The 23,018-nt window shown below is 34.1% G+C and overlaps 1 protein-coding gene across 3 annotated transcripts; it reads right to left on the reverse strand.

The window, feature by feature from the left end:
* Positions 1–515: 515 nt before the first annotated feature.
* On the reverse strand, positions 516–22,893 carry LOC128180406 (protein neuralized-like). Of its 3 annotated transcripts, XM_052848506.1 has the most exons (6): positions 22,795–22,883; positions 17,878–17,903; positions 10,672–11,181; positions 7,269–7,823; positions 3,670–3,789; positions 516–3,237 (listed from the first exon to the last, which is right to left on the reverse strand). In XM_052848506.1, exons 2-6 carry the CDS (start codon positions 17,897–17,899, stop codon positions 2,744–2,746), a joined length of 1,701 nt encoding a protein of 566 aa, XP_052704466.1. In that variant the 5' UTR covers positions 17,900–17,903; positions 22,795–22,883; the 3' UTR covers positions 516–2,743. The 3 variants fall into 3 exon arrangements, with proteins under 3 accessions (XP_052704466.1, XP_052704465.1, XP_052704464.1); XM_052848505.1 differs by lacking the exon at positions 17,878–17,903 and having other exon boundaries at positions 22,795–22,893; XM_052848504.1 differs by lacking the exons at positions 17,878–17,903; positions 22,795–22,883 and adding an exon at positions 16,142–16,757.
* Positions 22,894–23,018: the final 125 nt, after the last annotated feature.

Consider the following 23,018-nt stretch of genomic DNA (forward strand, 5'->3'; position numbering starts at 1 on the left):
TTTGACATAAATTTGTTTGAAAATTTAGGCTAAAAATAAACTAAGTCGTCAAGAAGATGACGTCCAACTGGTGCAAAAACATATTCCAACATATGGTATGCCTCATCTTCGTAAGCCAAGTGTCCGATTCGTTATGAATTGGACACTTGGCTAGCAAAGATGGGTATGCCTATACAAAGAGTGTATTAAAATTTCAAGCATCTGCGATAAATAGTTGCTGAGAAATAATAATTTGAAGAAAATTTTGACTTAAAATGAACAAAGTCGTCATTTAACAGGAAGTTGACGTCCGATTGATGCAAAAATATATCCCAACGTATGGCATGCCTCAACAAACAGTATGTTAAAATTTCAAGCATCGGCAATGAATAGTTGCTTAGAAAAATGTGACAAAAAATTTTGTCACTGACAGACAGACACACACACAAGGAACAATACACCTCATCTCATTCGGAGCAGGGGTATAAATACAACTAGATGTATCCTTAGAAATTTTAAAGAAAAGATAAACAATCTTTCATTATTAACCATGTTTATTTTGGTACATCAGGTCAAGTGAAACCACTACCTTGGATTTACTGACGATTCAAGTGGAGAACAGCACTCTATAAATATTTACATGTTTCTATGGCAACAAAATACAAAATGAAGGTATGAAGAAAATAAAACCATGATCTCACTGATTTTTTTTTCAGAAGAATAAAAATATTGATTTAAATTATATGTTTCTAATCACAAACTGAACACAATCCTCAAAATATACATCAATATGATATCACACACATTTAACAATAGAAAAAGGGGGAAATATTTTCTGTTTGGTGATAAGTTAAGGTCTATGTATATGTACAAATTGAACAAATCTGTTAAAAATTAATCTGCTGCACAAGTACATCACCAATATGCATGTTAGCATTGATGTTTACAAAGTGTAATTTGTTTAAGAAACTAAAATACAACAATATAAACCCATGATCTATCAGTTGACATTGGATGAAAGAATGTCTAGAAAAATCTATTTTTCTAACAAAATAATACATGAACTCACTTACTCACACCTGTCCAATAAATATAAGACAAAAATCAACACTCTGATGAGAGGTCTTTAACAAAATTAAAATTTTTTGCTTAGCAACTAATGGTTGCTCAGCAACTAATGCAATCAGACCTCCTCCAATGTCTCACACAAGCAACAATTACTATTATTTTTTTGGAGTGTGAAAGATATCCAAGGAGTTCCCACTGGAAACAAATGAGTCAAACTGTATAACTATATTATCTTCAAAAGTCAACAGTTTTTGCTCCACTCTGCTCCCGATGGTATAGTGGTCTGATGACTTTGCTTGGTAAGATGAACTATTACGATGATTGAAACAGACCTCTTTCAGAACTTGATCAGCTGAGCTAAAGGTCCCTAGGCCTGGGTACTCCCCCCACCCCCTCAACCCCTCCCCCACAAACCCACAAACCCACAAGCAACCCCCCAAAGAACATGAACATGTGGAGGGTAAATATCACAGACAAGAGCACAATGGGGGACAACTTCTCAATACCTCTCTACAGATATAGTCAGAAGAAAATGGTTACATTTATTTTAATGGTTTTCACACAGATTTGATTTTTTTCTTTCAACTTAAGCAGATTCTGCCATTTTGATGTATCAGAATAGAGTTTATCTGTGTAATATCTTTCCAGAAGAGAAATGTTTACCTGAGATATGCAGAGATTTTAGACATTGTTCAAAGCAAGAATATAAAGTGTAGGCAATATGGGGATGAATCAAAGAGCACGCTTTAACACTTACGTAATTCATCAATAGCAATCTAAAATCAACAAGTTGAGCAGATGGATAATGTGGTGATGTCTACAAGAGGCATGCTATCTTTTGTCAATTCGTTCACCATTTTATAACTGACTTTAACAGTTACATTATTAAATACTTTTTCTTCTTTTTTACAAAATCAAGCTGAAATAGCTATGACAATAAAATTGAATCATGTTTTCATTATGATTTGAAATTATACTGTTCTCCCATCAAAGGAAGTTCAATAATGATCAGATGTGTTTGCAAAGAAAAATTGTTATCAAAATATTGTTACAAATAATAACAACTAATAAGTATACAACCAATATTATAAACATATGATTGATATAAAAATCGTTCTCATTTCTCTTTTTCTGTACTCTGTGTTTGGGTTAATGTACACATATAAAAATCATTTAAAAAGCATTAATTAATGTAAAACAAATCAGTGCTGCTATTATACATGAAACATCCTAGCATAAACTCTCAGCTAACAAAATATGGATATTGTTTTCATTTATAAATCTTACTCTTCTATTGCACTGCCAAATTGAGAATAAAATAGACTCCATATGCCCTTTAAATTTAGCACTAATATCCAATTTTTTGTTGGTGTAATCCACTATTGTAAAAAGCACCAGTCATAGTTTAAAAAACAACTGAACATTTGTACAATGAAAGAAAATACTGTAAACGTAATATATTTGGCGTGTACAATATTTGGCGAAAATTAGTTTTTGAACAAGTTGGCCTGGATTTGAATTAGCGTAGTCCTGAATGCGACCATTCTTATACATTTATGCATGGCATTTAATGTTGTACTTGCTTTAGCGGAAGCCGCATTCCGCCAAAAACACTAAATAGAATACACAGCCAAATGTAGTATGTTTACAGTATGGTAATAACATGATTACATACTTAAACATTTTAACACCTCCTTCATGTTTTGTATATTTTGATAACGTCTTTAATTTCTTGTCTACATATAGGACAGAGAGCACTTTTATGGTTTTTCACAACTATTGCACATTCAAAGCACATGCACATGTGTCCACAGGTGTACAGCACAGCATTCACAGCACGTTCATAGCACACTGTGCACTCGCTAGCTTCCGTCTCAGAACACGAGTCCATGGTAGTCTCAGGCGACGTGGGAAGAGATTTGATATATCCGGTTTTTTGTTGCGGCGACATCGGTTCCGTCGATGTGACTCCTGTCGGAACACTGTAACTCCGCATCATACTGTAGTTGGGATGCCCTGATGAATGAATGATGGAACTAGATGATGCCGGAGCAGGGCCACCAAGGGCCACCTGTGCCGTGTTGGGGTCTCTGGGGGGTAGGGTCACGGTCAGCTGTGGCATGCTTGTTTGGGTCATGAATGGTGTGGACCTGGGTCGTGGAGGGATAGGAGGAACATGTGTTGTTACACCTGGAAACATAAAGTTGAAAGTTACAGCTTATAACAAATTAGAATTCATACCTACCATATAACAAAAAAATTTGAAAAAATAAGGAATCAAATACTGATATTTTATACATATTGCAAAACTTGTGGGTTTTTTTTTCTTTTCGTGTTGCTATCTATCATATGATTGTAGATGTCATAAACAAACACTATCATGATAGATGTGAGAGTATCATCACAAATTCTTGAACTTGTCCGACATCATTTACACGAGCAAACAATAAATATTAAACACATGGCTAAGACTGCATGTTTACATTCTTAAACAATCTCACGATTCGGGAAATTCACATTAACAGTTTTTGCTGCCTTATGAACAAACACTTACAAAGCTACTCAGATTTAACAAACGTCTATCCTGAATGCAAACAAGTTATACAATAGAGCCATTGTTACCGATACTCCGGATCTTCTGAATGTTTCCATAGACATCAAAAAACAACCACAGAGGAAGAGTCTTGTCCACATGCATCAGGGTTGCCACTTTGGTGTTATTCTTAGAGTAGCGAACTTCACCTAAATTTTAAAATGGAGGTTAACATTCATTCCAGGAAGTAAGAAATATACATAAACAACAAAATATATGTAAAAACACAAAACAAGTTATCTGTTTCCTAATAGTGTTTCTTGATCTCCCATTGAAAGTAACCATCTAAGTCTGTGTGAGCCAACTTTTGAATCATGTTTATATCATAACAAACATATATCAATCATATATCTCCTTGTAATTTGAATTCCAAATATTCATGTTAATGAATACACAAGCATCTGTTGAACATCAATCCAGGTATAAGATTTCAATTCTGATTACAGGGGGTTAGACTTAAGGTGGTATGGGACACCTCCATATTGTACGTGACATGCTTCCTACCAAAACAAACAATAAAATCAAGTATAACTTTATACTATTTTTCTTTCCCAAAATGTTTACCTAACAGTGTAGCGCAGTGGGTTAAAGTGATTGCTACCAACTGAATCTGTAAGTTATAAGTTCGAATCCCGCTGGGGCTTATATATTTTTTTACTTTTCCAAAAAAAAAATTAAAAAACATATATTTTGGTCAAATAATGTAAAATTTGAAAATGCTAAATGAGTGTAAGTAGTTTCACTATAATGTACTTTTATTCACATTAATAGCTACAGATGTCCCATACCACCTTAACAGTTAACAAGGATAATCATGATATATAAAAACCTTATGAATTCAACAAAATCTGCTTGAAATAAACCAGTGGAGAGACATATTGACAGTTTCGCCTCTTCTCATGAACATGTTGGTCTCTTTTATTATTTTTAACATGTGTACACCAACTGTTATCATATCTTTAAGGTATCAAAGTTAACAAGATATAAAAATCATATACCGTAAATACAAAACGAGTTAGAATCCATATACAGTCATCTATAAATTAAAGGTAAAATTTATTTTCTTCAAACTTTAGATGAAAGTTGGTTAGGTTCCTCTGTAAGATTTTGTCTGGTTATTCTCTTGTTTACAATGCTAATTTTATATACAGAGTGCACTAAATCGTTTCAGTCTACATAATATGGTATCTGGATAAGACTATAAGCAAAATCTTAACAGCTCATTGAGAAGAATGACCACACCTTATCACTGTCACACAACACCCTGCAACTGTCACAAAAATACAACCTCCAACTGTAGCAAATAAATACATATTTACAACCTCCAACTGTAGAAAATACATAAATACAACCTCCAACTATAGCAAATGCAGCTTTAGCACTTCCACAACTTCATACAATGCTGTTGTCACTTTAACATGCAATTGTCACTCTACAGTTACCCATGCTCTTCCCCTGAACACGACATCTTACACACTCAATTTTGAACGACATGCTGGCCATTTCTTAAACTTATTGATCTCCTGAAGAAGAGTAACTATCTATAAGGATATAGGTATTCATTCAAAATTTTAGCAATTTTTTTCACTAAATAATAGAATTAAATCTAAAATTTTAAGCAGATCTTATAGGTAATTTGCTGAACACGCACCTAGCCTTCTTAATGCACTTACATATAACACTTCATTGCACATGTAAATTTTGAAAAACATGATGCTGTATTAATACAACTTCCCTAAAGTAACTAAATTTGGACAGTTTTTGATGGTGTTTTGTGTGAAGTTGTGTTACCATGACAATGTGTTTCATGATAGTGTTGTAGCATGTTGCACATAGATTTGTTTGGGTGACAGCTTGTTGTGAGTGATGGTTTTTTTTCTCATCACCCTACTGGGCTTTTGCAAATTGAAACCATATACAATCATACACTATTTCAAGAATTTAACTAATTGAAACCATATACAATCATACACTATTTCAAGAATTTAACTAATTGAAACCATATACAATCATACACTATTTCAAGAATTTAACTACAGCTCTGCCAATGGAAAAAATAATCAGGCCTTAGTGTTGGAGCAGAATATGCCCAATGCAATAACAACATCCAAAAGCACACCTTTGACAACAACACAATGAACAGCTCTCTAATAAACATTACAACAGACTCTCATAGTGATGCAGTTTCACTAAATTTGCAATCTCACTAACTCAACTTCTCACAAATATGCTGTCATGCTAACACACTCTTAAACTACACACTATCACACACAACTTCCCTATAATCTATATATGTCTGTGAAGTTGTGTAACTTCATGTGTCCCATGTGTTACCATTACAGTATGCAAATAATGTTGTGTGACAGTGCAATGAAGTGTTGTATGATGTTGTACAGTGTTATTTTGAAGAGGGTGTGTGTAATACATTGTGCGAGAGGCATTTGGGTGCATTTTTTTTCAATGCATATTAAGCTAATGCATAAAGCCATATCCAGAGACAATACAATCATATATGCCTGGTGTTTTTTAAACATTTTTGAACAGGATAAGTTGTGATTATACACTTTTTCATTTTATAGTACTACATACATACCCGGAACTTGAAGCTTTTCTCATACAAATCTTTTGTAAATTCACACGCTTAAACTGTGTAACAAAGTGACGATTGAAATATGAATTCACATGCACAAAGAATCAAGGAAATTGGCAGTTCAAAAACCATGACTATATATGTGTTCATGTGTTTTTATCTCTATATCTATACAAACTTGCATGTATCAATGTAGATGTTTATATAAAAAGTTGATTTAAAAATGATTTTACATACATGTATATAATATAAAAGAATACAGGAAATTGACAATTGGTATAGACCATGACTTAATATAGGTGTGTTTGTGAGTTTTTATCTCTCTCTATATTTTACATATCCCTTTTCAAACTTTTCCTACACCAGACTTGCCTCTGCGTATTAGAGTAATTTTACGCTTTCTCTGAATGAACAGACACACACAGGCAATAGTAATGGGTAAATAATGAACTGCCTAATTGCCACTTTTAAGTTGTAACACTTTAAATTTATTTTTGTTAAAGATCATTGAAAAGAGGTAAAAAAAAAACACTACAGTTTTATTTTAAACTGCAGGTTTTTTGGTGTAATAAAAGTAATTACATTCCACGGCATGCATTTCACAGGAAACATGCAGTTCTAGCTGTTTTAAACATGATTATCAATTAAGAATTAACAAAACAATTGGATCCTCCCTGCATGTGTGTGAGAATTACAAAAATTAATTACAAAATTTAAGTTTGTTGTGTAATAACAAAAACGCATCCCCTTAACACTAAAAATTAATACCGGTACTTGCACCTAGCTTTGGGCAGAATTTTTCATCATGATCGTTTAAACATGCAGATACAAGCACACATGTAAAAAAAAATTCTCCCCTCTCTGGTTTTTTTTAAATCTGACTTACGTGTACACATGTTTTAATCACAAATCTTGAGCTATTCAATTTTCACTTTAGAGTTTAATCCAAATGACATTGACAAATAATTAAATACCAAACCTGACAGAACTTCAATTTTGAATAAAATTGAAGAGTTCTTTTTTGAAAGTTTGACCTACCATTAAGAGTCAAATGAAAGCACAATTCATCTCCGATTTCTGGCGTTCTACAGACATCTTTGTTGACCACCCAGTACTCCTTGCGATCCAGTAACATATCCGAATCATCTGGCAAATCCTCCCTTGTTACCTCCCTTGGATCACAGGCTGTAAATCCCACTGCAAGTCCTCCAATAAACGACCGCTCGATTCCCAACACTTGTATCACAATTTTTTCACCACATTTCAGCGGACGGGACGAAAACACATAAGCGTTACAATATTCCTCATCGGCTCTCACCGCAATTGTTCTGTTCGCATCCACTACTCGTATATTTTTTCCAGAGAGTTCATGCCAACTCATAGGCCTGAAGTTCACGTTCGAGTAGTAGCGGATTGGAATTGAAGGCGCCGCAGGAGCTAGGACCGTGGTTTCACTGTGAAGGTTCACAAGACTAGAGGACGGGAACTGTGTCCGGGGTCCCGAGGGCAGGGATTCCCTCTGAGGTATGGGAGGGGGCAAGACATTGTTCAATGCCCCAAGGGATCCCAGGGGCCCAGAATTGTTCAACCTCTCTAAAACAAGGAAAGAAAAAAATCATTTAATGTGTTATCAACAGTACATAAAAGGATGTACCATCAATATTTTATATCGAGACCAAGTCTGGATGATTTTCTTTTCCAGTTGTCTTATTGTTTGGTTATAAAATAAGTTCATGGTAAATCAATACTTATCAAAACCTAAAGCAGAGCAAGCAGCTTGTTTGACTGACTCAATACAATGGGGGGAAAAACAGAGTAATCTAAAATAAATCCCATGGTAATGCTGTTCCTTCGAAACCTTAGTTTATACTGATGGACTTTGTTACTACTGAATCTTTGATGGTCTACAAACTAGAGGAATCTTACTGCCCTAGATAAACTCACAAGACAGAACCCTGAACTAGTTTTGATAATGGAGCATAATCTTCCTGCTAGTGAAATACTAAAAAATGACACTTCCTCCATACAAAATATCTGTTAAAACAAAAAGAAATGACACACAAAATACTTACTACTTTGACTTTTACCCATATCTGAGATAAAACCTGAAGTTCTCCATATATAGTCCTGTGGGTTTTTTTTTGTACAGAACTTTGTTGAGAGCAGACGCACGAGATCTTAGCGATTGAACTGGCACAGTACAGCGACCATATTTTTTCCAATCAGGATATTAAAACTCAGGCACAAGTAGGACAGGAACTGTCTACATTACGCTGTCCTTACACTCCCCAGAATACTGTCTCCTCACTCAAGTTTTCGTAACGTACACAACGATATATATGGTATTTTTTTCTTATACCTAATTTGCCCTAAAGGGTGTCATGAACTTACGAAACTTTAGTAAAGCTGACGATGCGGGGCAGGATATTTAATGGCTGTATATATTTGTACATGTATTGAGAAAACAATCTACCTGGACTTTAAAATTCTTCTGTTGACACTGCGCAATAAGGGATACCGGTATACAGGTGTATATATATTTAGACCTGACACAAGTTTATTTCCAAATGACACTTTCATTTTCTGTCAATCAAACAGAGGAATTAGGAAATGATCCCTGTGTTTATAGAAGTTTTGGTACTACCAGTATTCACAATTCACTGGTTTTTTAATGTTCAAGAGATTTAGCCCCTTTTTCATACCACAGGTATAGTTATTCAGTTTTATTATTAATGTCCCCCCAAAAATTTCGAAGATCATTATCAGCCTATATAAAAAATATCTGAACAAAAATATTACAAAATATATATCTTTTTATGCAAAAAAAACCACTTCAAGGCTATTAAAGTGCATGTTTCCTTCGACAGATAAATAACAACATGCTTCAATGGATTTCTTGTTCTTTGTTAGCTTTAATGCGCATCAGAAATCATCCAAACCTAATAACTCATAACTGTCCCCTTTCTAACTGCTCAAGGCACGAAAAAAGGATGCATGACATACATTTTGTAAGATTTTTTTTTATTAATAATACGCAGAAAATAAAAATGATAGATTATCGGCAATGTTTTCCCCATTGACCTCCAACCTCTGCCTCACAGCTGTACCTAACTATTCTCAAGAGGTTCAGGCACCGTACCATTTTCTCTGGCAGTGTGCCTTTTTGATGTTTTTAAAGCTTATCTCCCAACGAAAAGCATGAAGCCTTCAAAAATGTTGAGTACCGTATAAACACTGGGGTAATGTTTATATCATATGTGCAAAAAAATAGCACAGATAAAACCCAGGGTGTGCAGAGTTCAGGCTCCAAGAACCACTGGGAAACTATCTACATCTTTTGATATTATATTATACCCAGAAACATGCTTTACAACTCTGCAGGAGCTGCATTTATCCAATGCAATACATGAAGTACATCTACAAGGTTTATCCTTATCAACAGTCGAACAACAAATTAATGATGCACATTTTGCAGTTGTCCTAGGTGCAAGCACTTAACAAAAGTGTCCAATAAAGATTTTTCGTTGAGTAAGTAATTTTAAACGTTTCGAAGCAATTATTCATCTGGTGCTTTTTTTTTTCTTCATTTGACCCCTTACCATGCAGTTGACAAATGATCATGATTTACAAACTAACTACATCTGAAACAACCTGTATTATATTCCACTGTGTCTGCCTGGGCTGGACAACATTATTTCAAATTTTTGTACCTTATGAACCTGCAGCAAAAACTTCAAACAGCCTGTCATAACTTTAGATCTAGACACGATTTACGAGCCTTCGAGTCCAGACTGTATGTGTATATGATCAATTCTCCTTTATAGTGCATTACCACAGTCATCCTAAATAGCACCCACATCCTAAAATCTGTCAAACTTTTTTAACAATCGAGTGCAAGCACTTCTGATATGATTTATCATTAGTAAAATTACCAATAAATTTCATATCTATGTGTGAAGTAATTTAAACATGGATCTATAAGCAGACCTAACAAAAGATCTTCTTTCTGGTCTTCTAATAATAGAGCTTCATTTTTGTGCTCTAACTAGGATAGATATGGTATGCAATAATTCATGTAGAGTGCCATTAAATCAGTGTCTCACACAGTCATGAACTTTCATTGATGAAAACTCTCTAGTTCACCTCTTACTCTAAAACACTGAATACGGCACAACAAATCTCCACTGGTCATTTTCCAATGATCGTTCAGTTTGTATTCTTTTAAAAAGGTATCTTAAAACACAAGATTACTTTTTCTTTTTTTAAAGTGACTTATAGAATGATTACCGGTATTTTCTAAAGTTTACACATCCATTTTCCATTGAGAAACAAGTACAATTAGAACCATGTAAAAACTCGTATTTTTTGGTAAAGGAAATAATTTGTGTGTCACAATTTCACTTTTAAACATGAAATAATGAAAAAGCTAAAATATTCTTACCCGGATTAACAAACTCAATGCCAATGGTATTGCCATAAATATCCAGAAGAGTCCATAGTGGGGATAACGTGGATACACCGGTGAAAAACAGTCCCACATCCTCTCCATTAATGCCATACATAACGTCGCCATTACGGGTGACGTAGAAATGAAGAATGTTATTAAAGGCCGCATATCGCTCCCCCAAAGCCTTGGCCCAGCAGCCTTGTTTGTTTGTCATGTCGGGGCACGCATATCGGGGTAGATCGGAACCCCTCACCGACCCTGGGTCAATGTTTGTAAATCCAAACCGTAAAACCCCGCTCCAGCTACTGGAAGTCTCAGCGAAGCGGATGTAGACTTTTTCATTGATGGCGATTGGACGGCTGCTGAAGCAGATGGCTTTGCAGAAACTGTCTCCCCGCTTGGCCAGCGTGTTGTCGTTGAGAAGGATCACATTGTCGCCATGAATCTCGTGGAATTTGACGGGCCAGCTGACTTGAATGGAGGCTAAGTCCCCAGTACTGTGTCCTGAAAGTAATTAAAACATGCTTGTCTTAAAGAAAATGCTAGTTTTGTGCAAGACGACAGTAGTATACTGGCTACATCATGTATATTAAGTACCTGATAAAAAAGTACCCTACAAGTTTTAATAAAATATTTGGAGAAGAGGGTGCTGATATTAATGTTGCATCCATTCTGTAGCAATTAACCACACCATATGTATATGGAATTATCACAAGTATACATTCAAAATGTACAGTAAGAAATATGATATTATCCATACTGAAATCATAATTTTTTTGGATTTTAAAAGATACATCTATAATACATGTATGGGTAATACAACTTATCGGTGCAATGGTAACTACGGCAGCTTATTTGGGGAGGGTTGGAAATAATACAGTTTTAACTTACACCAGACACTGCATTATATAATGGTCCAAATATAACACTGCTCCAAGGTTGATAAACTTTTTTACCAAATGGGCCCTTCTGTTACTGACAAAATCTGACAATTTAAAACATGTTACCTGGTATGTTTTCTATATACATGTATAATTTATTAATAACTGGCCATTCTTACAAAGGATGCAGTTTAAACAATTCTGAAAAAAAAATTGGTCCATCCATTAATTTGGCATCTCAACATTTATCTATAGATGTGTTAAATTCAATGTGTTCTGTAGGCGAGACTACAACCCAATCTCTTGAACATCATGTCTGTAAAGTCTCGAAACTTGCAGATTATGTACAGTGTGGGAGTGAAAAGCAACGAAATGAGTGACATTTTGCTGACATCCTAAGAATGCCACTGTGCTCTTATCTTTTCATAATTTTTTTTTTCATTTTTATGAAAAAAGTTATTGATTTCAGTGTTTAAAAATAAACTTCCACGGAATGTGAGCAAGCTTAAGAATTCACCTTATCACTGCTTTCCAAGTTAAACTTTGTTGAAATGAACAGATTCCTTAAATTGGTGTAGCCTCAGTTTCCACAGATAGTACGCCAACTCAACTCATGGTTGAAACAGTCTAACCTTTCCGGAAGTCGATTTATAAAATGTTCTCTGTTTAAACTTCTTAATTACGGTACTGATTTTTTCCAGGCTCATATATTTTTTCATCATGTGTTGCAATTTTTCAAACATGAAAGAAACCTGTTATGTTTTTTATTTGCAGTACCAATAGTATTTTTTATGATCTTTTAATTACTGCATTGTTTTTAATGCCCTTACTTATGAATTCTTGTTTTTATTTTTAGCAATATAGAAATGATAGAATAGATCATCACAAATCCTAAAAGAAACAACATAATTACTAACCCAATTAAATTGATGGGGAAAAAATAAATATCCAAAAATCCTGAATGAAAGTACATTTCAGCTTTTAAACATTAATGCACTGAAAAAAAAGAGATGCTGAGATTTGAAAAATTAAAAATTCAACTAATATGTTCCAACATACATGTATCTATATAAAAGTGAGTATACAATGAAGTCTAAATATTTATCCCTATGTCAGCAAAAGCTGTCTACAGCTGAAAAATCAGGACGCCACAATGCTAGCATAGCTATTAAAGATAAGACCCTCTGGACAGTGTGTAGGTGTTTGGATAAGATAGCCCTGCAATCAGACACTATCTGACCATCTACCTCTGCCCAAACTGATGGCAAGGATGAAAAAAATAAAATTATACCCCCTCCAACCTTAGTGAAACCATATTTTAATCATTACTTTGTATAATTTATGGAATTTTCACATATTTGGTGTCATTTAGATTTTCATTCTATATGACAAATCAAATGATAATGATGATGACATCAAGATGATGATGATGATGATGATGATGATGAATAATGTACTTTTCTCAAATTGAGTAATAAAAAAGTTTGAGAAAAATTATATATGTTATCAGGAATCTCTCCCATAATCTTTCATCTTGGCTCACATCAATTTCTCTATATATACAAAGATTAGATTTGAACTTTCCATAAGCAGTCAAACCTAATTAGCACAGATATTGTTGCAAATCAGTCGAAACAATTAGACCATGAAAGCAGGTGCAACCGAAAAACTTATCAACAAGCCACAGGGGCAGGGAGGGGAGATGGAGAGAAAACATACAGTTCTGATAGCCTGCACCACTTGGCGGTTCCTTGCAGACTCTGGAAGTTATACCAGCTAACAGATGTAAAATAACAGCGAATCTGATATACCCGAACAGTAAATGTGGCGGCACACTGTGTAACAATGTGAAGAGGGAGATAATGGAAGACCGGTACATAAAATAAGTGACAGATCGCCATCTTCTCTTCTATATTTTTTTTATCTCAATAGACATAACCCATCTGGGTAAAAACAGAAATAAAATGCAATATCAAAAAGGTCAGGTCTGGACAGACAGAGAATCAAGACATAAACAATGTTGTCTATCCATGTTCCATTTTCCCCAAGTGCCTACTCTTTCTCACTGCAATAAATGCAACACACTAATGCAGGTACATTAACAGTGTCTGCCAGCATAATCCCTTATTCAATTCATCTTCTCTACTCTCAGGGAATAAATCGGTTGCTTCTTCTGCAGCGGGGCCCTTAGAATCTTCAATGTGACATCAGCCGCAGCAGGCATAAAAACCCACCATATAGTCTCTACATTCATATCCACATAAAAATATCAATGGGACATTACCAAAATGGCTGTTCTAAACTCGAAGACAGCGTGCCAGACACAATTAGGCATCATCTTCATCACAACATTTAGAACCAGTGCAATTAATGCAACCCTCCAGAAACACATGTTGTTCATTATCTGCCAAAAACAACACAATCTTGCTTGCCTGTTGCATAACCTGATCAATTTGTACAACTTGTCAAAAGAGTTGCAACAAAACATGGATAAAAATACCAGCACAACTAAACAGTCTGCCATGTGGTCAGGGGAAAAAATCCACATAAAGGGGGGAAAAGAGTTTGAAGCAATGAGCTCAATTTCTAATAAAAGTACACAAATGTTCCATCAGTTATTATTGGAAGACCCCACGTTTGTTCTTTTTTCTGATCACAAAAAGTGTGTAAATGGGATAGAAAATGGTTAAACCAGACCATGAATTCTTGATGGAAGAAGCAAAAAACCACCACCACCAAACTGCCAATGTAACAGAAGTATGAACACCAGTTTATGTGGGTTTATGGCTTCAGTTTATGTTGTCTTCAAGATAAAGAGAGCCCATAAAGAGGAAACTTCTGTCAAGTTCTGGGAAGCAATTCACCGCCTCTTAGAAAGAGCTGATAGAAAGTTCAGCAACCTTAAAGTTTATTGTTTTATTTCTTGACACTTGAAATAATCAAACTACTTTAAAATTTCTTCATTATTTCAGTGACAACTGCAATACATTCATCATTGATCATTTATACCTAGTGTTACTGGTATATAATAGATTCTCAACTGGACCACAATTTTTCTTTTGATCAAATTTTCATGGTTGTGTTTCAATGCACATATTCATGAATAATGTTAATAATGTCTTCACCAATAAACAAAATACTATTACAGTTAATTTTTTCAAGCATCATTTTACTTGTAAACACCCCCAACTTTGAACAATGAGCGACTTTGTCTATAGGGTTCATATGACAAGTCAGTAATTTGAATATCTGATAGGCGTTGTGCAGAATTCATATCAACAGGTATGTTAAATTACACCTTGTATAATCCCGAAATGCAGCCGTTTCGTAAGCTAGAACTTGAATTTATACTCTACCTAAAATGTGTGCCCAGTGGCAAACATATATCAAATCTAACCTTTTAAACCTGCTTATAAAGATTAGCTACATGCTTTTCATCACTCATATCATGAATATTTGACAGTATTTTGACCAGACATGTTTGATCCACATGTATGCACTTATCAAGTAGTGACATACCACCTACAGCAATACGAGACATACCTGTACAATATCTTTTGTTACATACTCACATTGTTTTACGTTTGTGGAACATATTTCAGTACATGTTTTTATAAAAAAGCTACCAGTATAAGAACTTTCTACCACAAGAATCTTATTCCATGTAAGTCAGTAATAATAAAAAAAACTTTTCAAATAGAAAATGCAACATTGTACAAAAATGCACATGGTTTTGAGCCCATAAAGCAGTTCTGCGTTTTCCTACTATCTTGCACTGACTTGATCTGCCACAGGAGAATTCTTCGAGTTGGCAAAATCTTGTCGAAAACTTACACCAAGATAAACTCAAACACCTAAAATTGTTGGCAATTTATACACAGCTTTTCAAAACCATTTTTTTCTTTCTTTCATGTGTGATGCAATGGTGTTCAATCTTTAGATAGATCAGTTGAGAAAAATCCAGAAGCTCACAGAAGCAAAGAATTTCAGAATAGGTAATGTTCTACGACAGAGAATTTTTTTAATGTTTACTGGTATGTAGTATGTACAGTACCAGTAAATAGGATGCAAGACCAGGAAACTGTTACACAGAAAGGACAATCGTGTTGATCTTTCATTAGTATTCACTGCGCCGTGATTTGCAAACAGGAATTAGATGCAGATGTTGCATCATGAAGCCTGTACTTTTATCAATCATCCAGAACTTTGAAGAACATGTGCTAGAGATCAAAGATTGTGTATCGAAACGATGAACCGATTACAGGTTCGGTGTCTGCATTTGCCTGAACAACTTCATACCATTCTGATAAGCCAAGAAGGAGCAGGAATGCGAAGTACTGCCCATCTTACATAAATATCAGCCTATACCATTAACCATTACACACTGCTGTATATATATACATGTACAAACAAATACCAAAGTTATAGCTATCCAAGAATGAAAAGAATGTCATATGGTTAACATTTGATAAAAGGAATTGTCAAAATTTCATCCTTTGGATGACCTAATTCTCTACAGGCAAAAATAAATTAAAATGTAACACATTTATATGGATCAGAAATCAAAGATGTCTGACACCTACTATATTGAGTCCCACGATAAAGGCCTCTGTGCATCCGCCCCATCCATCCCGCCTGCTGCAACATGTGCAAGTCTGTTCCATGAAAGTCCAAGTGATGCGAGGCTGATCTCTTGGCCGCGAAAAACCGCCTGGCCGTGGAATTCACATTGGTGGTGGAATTGGCGGTGACAGCGGTGTTCACGGTGGTAGAAGAATCAAAAGATATGGTCTCCATGGTCAAAACTCCCATTTCATCTCTGTTTATTTTTGGCGGCTTAACAAGCTACTCACAACATCTTTGGGAGTTTGGTGCAGACGATGTTTTGAAATCCATTTGTACATCCACGGCTTCCCTCTGCCTCTTATCTTGTACAGGGCCCCTTCCAGGATGCTGGTGATCAGCAAGCAGTATCACAGAGAAACGGTAATTCAAAACTCAGCTGTACATCCCGATAGCAGAGAGGGGTAAAAAATGGGGGAAATGTCAAAATAATGATTGGAGCCTGTTTGATGATGAAAGAAGGGAGTGTGCCAATACCTTGTATTGATAAAAAGGGGATTAGATTGAAGTTGGTCTCCCTACCTTAAAACACACTCAGTCCTCAAAGAACAGAGATTTAGCAACAAGTGCTCAATTAAAAAACTTTTAAAGAACTGCTGATAACTTATGAAAAACAGATAAGAAAAAAACTAATATTTGTTTTATTTCTTTAATCATACAGAGTTTTGCTTTACATGAGAAGCTTAATGCCATTTGATTCCATGACTTGGATCTGTTATATAGTTTATCTAAAAAGATATTTTTCATATTTAATAGCAGCTAATCTAGGACCATCCCAGACACGATTCAAATTAATATATACTGTGAAATCATTAGATTTCGTGGTGGCTCATTTTTCGTGGAATTTGTGGGTACCTCTCATCCACGAAATAACATCCATCACGAATTGATGAATTAGGGTAATAAAGTCATATTCCCTTTTGTAGATATATATGAATACACGAAATTACGTCCCCACGAACCTGTAAAATTTAAGTCATCCACGAAAATTGGCCCCCACGAAATTTAATGATTCCACAGTATGAGTTTACCCCAAACATATTTCAACTTCAATCCAAACATGTTTTTTTTTTCACATCTTTAATTTCAAATTGCTATTTTTTCATTAGTATCCAAGTTTACAGACAAGTTTCTTTATTAAAAGCAAAACAAAAGCCTTGATAAAAAAATCCAAGAAAAAAGCATGAAGAATTTATTCATTTTTGAAACCATTTTTACTTTTAATTATCTGTGCATGTAATTTTATCAGCTCATATCAATAACTATAAATCAATCATTTCTACCGGTCACAGTTTGCTGCCCAAAAGAACACTCAATTCACACTCAGCTGTGTCAAAACCTGCTGCACATGTGTCTGTGTTAGCTCCCCTGACACGTTATGGGGGATACATTATAGTGTACTACATGTTAAAGCTTATAGTGATACCAGACTAGCCCCTAAAACAGATGTCCAGATCAATGGATATCTACAAGATCACTGTATAAACAATGAGTGAATGATGATGATGAAGCTGATAGCTAATAACAACTGATTCACTGAGCGTGTGAGTCAACTCACAAGGTCATCTCTACAGTAACCTGAGTCAGACCTGATAAACCCAGAGTAGATTTCTGGGTGTCCGGGTCATTCGGTCAAATTCAGCGTTCACAATTAAGCCACACCAAATAAAAACAAACAAACCCACAATATACTTACCATTGCTAGTTAATATGATCATGTCTCTATTCAATTACAAAAAATTGCATGCATTAAGTTATTTTGAGTGACATCAGAATTTTCAGTATTTCTGAATCAATACATTTTTTCTTATAAATACACCTGTCAATGTAATAAATTCTCTCAATGTCTCTTATATATATACAAGTAAATGAAATAAATTATCTTGTCTCTCATAAAAGCAAATGTAATACAATTAAGCATTTCATCATTATTTCTTTTAAGATATTGTCTCATAACTGCAGTGGTGTGTGGATACAAAATTAAAATTTGTATGCACACATCACTGTAGTTAAGAGACTATCAAAAAATGCTGATTAAATGCTTACATTTGTGTTTTTTTAACGTCTTGCTTTGTCTGCAAATGTGATTTATACCTTAAGAAATTCTATTTTATCCTAAGGGCAAGTTCATATAAATGGAAGAGCCACTGTAACAGCCACAAGCGTGAACTTTGATTCTCCCTCGTGATGTTGCACTTTACAGCGTTCAATGTTTATGACATCATAATAAAACTTTTCATTTTAACCTTTCAGTACCCTGTGTGTGTTAAAGTGTTATAACTGTAGTAGCAAAAAATAAATATGTAGCCTTTTTCATTTTGAGAAGACAGTAGACAAGCCTGCATGGCCAATATATGTCATATTGCCCAAAGAGTATACTGAAATAAAAAATCAATTGGATATAAATTGAAATTATAAGAGCAATATATTTAATGATAGTGATTAAATAGATATGTAAAACTTTAAGCTGATCTCAAACTGCTTTAGCTCAACTCCTAAACATGTAGCTGTAAAAATTCATAGAGAACTATTATGCCTAGCAAGACTCTGTGTTCATAATGAAAAAAATCAACATAAAACTTAATGAGTTCTTCAATTCCACCAAGCTGTTCTTCAGAGTAATTACCTTGTGTTGAAATTCTCACCATCAATTTCAAAAATCAAAAGCATGGAGAGAGAAGACAAAAAAAACCCCCTAATTATTTCAAAACGATTTCTGACAATTCTGACTGAACTTCAATTGGGAATAAACGTTAATTCTCCACTTAAGATTTTGTTTTGGTGGTGTATCTTCCAGACTCAATAACACTAAATAAATCAAAACATTCTCTCCCTCGGTGGAAGCCAGGGAGTCGATATACTCGGATAAAATCGTGGTACACTTTTTTTTGCCGCTGCACTGTAATCTTTATGAAAATGAAATAACAGAACACACACTGACAAGCGATTTTGAGAATCTGCCAATTTCTGCGTTCGACTTCTGCACAGCGAGAAATGAGGCAGCAGGTATGAAAAACACCGTCTAGTCTAGCAGCTTTGCTTCCAAATTATAAATTGGATTAATAAACAATAATATTTCATTGGAGCACATTCCTCTCAGAGATTTCTTATTGCTAAAATGGCTCAAAACCCTGTGATGAAGGGAAATACAGGTACATACTAAAAAGCCCCGTAAATACACTAATGAAAGAAAGATGACAACTGTTCTAGCTTAACCTTCATACTTTGACAGTTCAAAAGTTTAGCATTATCTAGTAAATATATGCTTGTACATGTATAAGTAGTTCATTACTCATTTACTGTATGGGTATTTATTTGCATTTTCCAGTGTCTTTGTTTGTGTTAACACTACAAATGATTCTGTATAGTCCAATACATTACATCAATGACTATTTTATAATATATTCCGTTTAAGTGTAAAATTGCTGAAAAATTATATAAATATAAGTAATAAGGAATCTATCTTTAAATATTATGAGGTGATTAAAAACAGTTGGGCATGATCAAATCTGTCATAATGCCTTTCGGGCTTTATTGGATTTGATCATCCCCGACCATATTTGATCACCTCATAATACTCAAAGAATGATTCTTTATCTCTTAAATTCATGCATGGGCAATTTATTTGCCTTTTACCTTTGATGAAATAGATGGGAACTATAATTAGGGAAACACTACTGCAAGTGTATATGTGTTTTACACTATGGGCCGGTATATACATGTGCAAGTATTTGCCTTTTTATCAGCGATTTCAACTTTGTTCTTAGGACGGCCGGAATCCAGTTCTTAATACTGCATCATTTATATATTTTATGAATTAAAACACAATAAAAAAGAAAAAAAAGATCATTACAATAAAAACACCAATACCTCTTTAAATTTACATATTCTTTTTTTTGATGTGAAGTTATATGGACGTGAATACATTACTTTAAAAAAATGATAACAATATCCATTCTGCTATTCTAGCTGTTGTTTTGTTTCAAATCTCAAGTCTGGAAAAAGCTAATCATACAGGACTTACACACTAAAAAGGCATCAATTTCAATTTGTTAATCCGCTGCAGGGCTTGCAATTATCTTTTTGAAGTCTTTTGATTTAATAGGGTTTATTTGGGTTGATAGGTAAAAGTCACAAGTACATTATATTGATTACAATACACATGAACTTTAAAAAATTTTTCATTGGTACATTGGTACATGGCAGGATTTAAATTGTTGATATGAGTCCGTTCGTTGTTGTACTATTTGAATAATGGGGCATGACTTAATTTGCCTTAATTACTACCAAAACAAGAACAAAATTAATTAAAAATAACTGTGACAGTCACAAGTTACATTCAGAAAATCAAGAAAAGAACCTGAGAAGATCATCTGCATTAAGTTAACCATTACAGTGTACAACTACATATAAAGCAATGTATTTTAGAAGGGAAGCAACTCTTGATATAAGATATAAGATAAGTTGCGAACATTTAACAGTTTCACAAGTGCTGTAGTATATCTTTTAGAAGCAACACTTTATATTATCTATCTTTTTTTTCTCATTAAAATATAAATGTAAAGGTTGAAGAAAAAGAGAAAAATTAAGGGGTGTCCTTGTTGTTGGACAAATCAAAATAGCCAACAGGAGGTGTTCATGAAAACAGGAAGACTTAACAGGGCATCATTGCACAGTTCCATTATCTATCATCATGATGGCAGAGGATTTTTCAACCTAGAAGGAGTAAATTGCATGGACATTTTTTATTTTTAAATTGATTAGTACCGGTATACATATATTCCATATCCAGATTTACAGTAAATACATGTACATATTTTTTTCAAACCTTTTTTTTTTAAATCTGATAAAAACATACATATTATTACGATATTCTATTACCTGTTATGACTTCACTGTTCATTTTAAATAGATATACAAACAAAGGGAATGCACCTGAATACTTTCCTCTTACAGCATGGACTGAATATTTTTGCGACTTCTATAGACACTAATCTATTAATAAGAAATGCAAGCCTTTTACTTTATTAATGTAAGTGTTTTAATTTTAAATAATGTTGAAATTAAATCTGATGATAACAAAGCTGAGTATTAAGTATTTTCTTAGATGTATAAAAAAAATTCTGGACAATTAATCTAAAAAAAGCAATATAACAAAATCTTTACTTCTATTTTCAGAAGGGTGTTTTCAAATAAGAATATACCAAAAGAACAATAATTTTTATTTTGCTATATTTTACTATACTTTGTTGCAATCTTAGTTAATTTACAGTGGGATAAAAATTGCAAGATGCTATTAAAGTACATATGTATTGTCCAAAAACATAGCATAGCAAGCAAGATAAAGCTCAAAAGAAGGATGTGGAATTCCTAACAAGTCTTTTGCAACTGCTTAAATATACCAAAAAATTACATCTTCTAATTAAAGGTTCGAAACAACCAGGAGAATTATATACTGCTTATGTACATTGATATGCTGCCTAAAGAAGTGCAAAGCAATGAAATATCTACTGACAATAAATTCAAGCCACCAGGTTAACAGGTGTATGACTGTCCGTCAATATATTGGGTCTAAATAGCTTAGCGATAGAAGTGCCTGCACGGTGCGCCAGAGGCCCTAGGTTCAAGTCCTGAGTGAGACTTGACTTTTCATCACCTGTAACATTTGGCGTCCAATGTACAAATCCCACGATTACTCCCTAGGAACATGTTTCACAACATTTCCTTAACTCTTAGAATTCTACTTGTAAATTTTAGGACGACTTCCTACCAAGAGGGGGAGTATGTCACCGGGTTAATAGGTGTTTGACTGTCAGTCAATATATCAGGTCTCAAAAGCTCAGTGGTAAGAAAGGTGGCATGGTACACCAGAGGCCCTGGGTTCAAGTTCTGGTTGAGACTTGACTTTTCACCACCTGACAAATTCAATTTTTTCCAATGCAATCTGATTAAGAAATTTTCAATTGATAAGATTAGATAACTTTTTAAAAACAAAACTTATATTGAATCTTGCAAGTATCAATAATTAAAGAACATTTAAAAATGTTCAAAGGGTGAGGGAGATTCCTTCTCTGACATATCCTTTTTTTAAAACCTTTTTTACTTTGAAGAATATGCAAGATAAAAAAATAGTAAAATCTGATATCTCTGATATATTTGACAGTTTGCGGCGCACCTTGACATACAGTAATAATAAATTCCATCTACCAATTCAAAATGACAAGAATTTTGGCTGCATCCTTAATAAGCAACGTCAAGACAGAGGGGCTGTTTCAAAAAAAAAAAAAGATGCCTTGTGACCTTTTACTTGTGTATTAATATTGTTTGAATTATGAGGTACTATATGGAAATATCCAACAATAAAGCTATAAGTGTTGCAAAGCAAGATTGAAGATAATCCCTTGTATCATTACACCCGAATAGAATCAAAGTAAGAGAAGTTTTAATGACGGATATTTTATAGTATCAACAGCTGATCAACTTTAGTGGATGTGTCATCACAAAAAATACCTGCTATACCAATCTGACACGCCTGTTTACATAAGGCTATTTGCTTACTGCAATAAACTAATTTTAGTTAAATATATTCTAGTAAACTGTAGAATAAGCTTACCTTTCCCATGTCCCGAGCTCTGGTTACCCATGTCTCTTGTTTATATAATCCAATGTACAAGCATGACTATTTCAACATTTCGATCCGAAATAAAACCGGAAGTTGAAGAATATAATGCTTATATCATTACAAATATATCTATTGAAAGCAGTTTCTTAACATTGATTTACTATGAAACTGTATCATTTGTATTGAATTTATTGTGGTTTTTAATTGACATAAAA

This window comes from Crassostrea angulata, chromosome 4, assembly GCF_025612915.1.
Source record: "Crassostrea angulata isolate pt1a10 chromosome 4, ASM2561291v2, whole genome shotgun sequence".
Classification (NCBI taxonomy): Eukaryota; Metazoa; Mollusca; class Bivalvia; order Ostreida; family Ostreidae; genus Magallana; species Magallana angulata.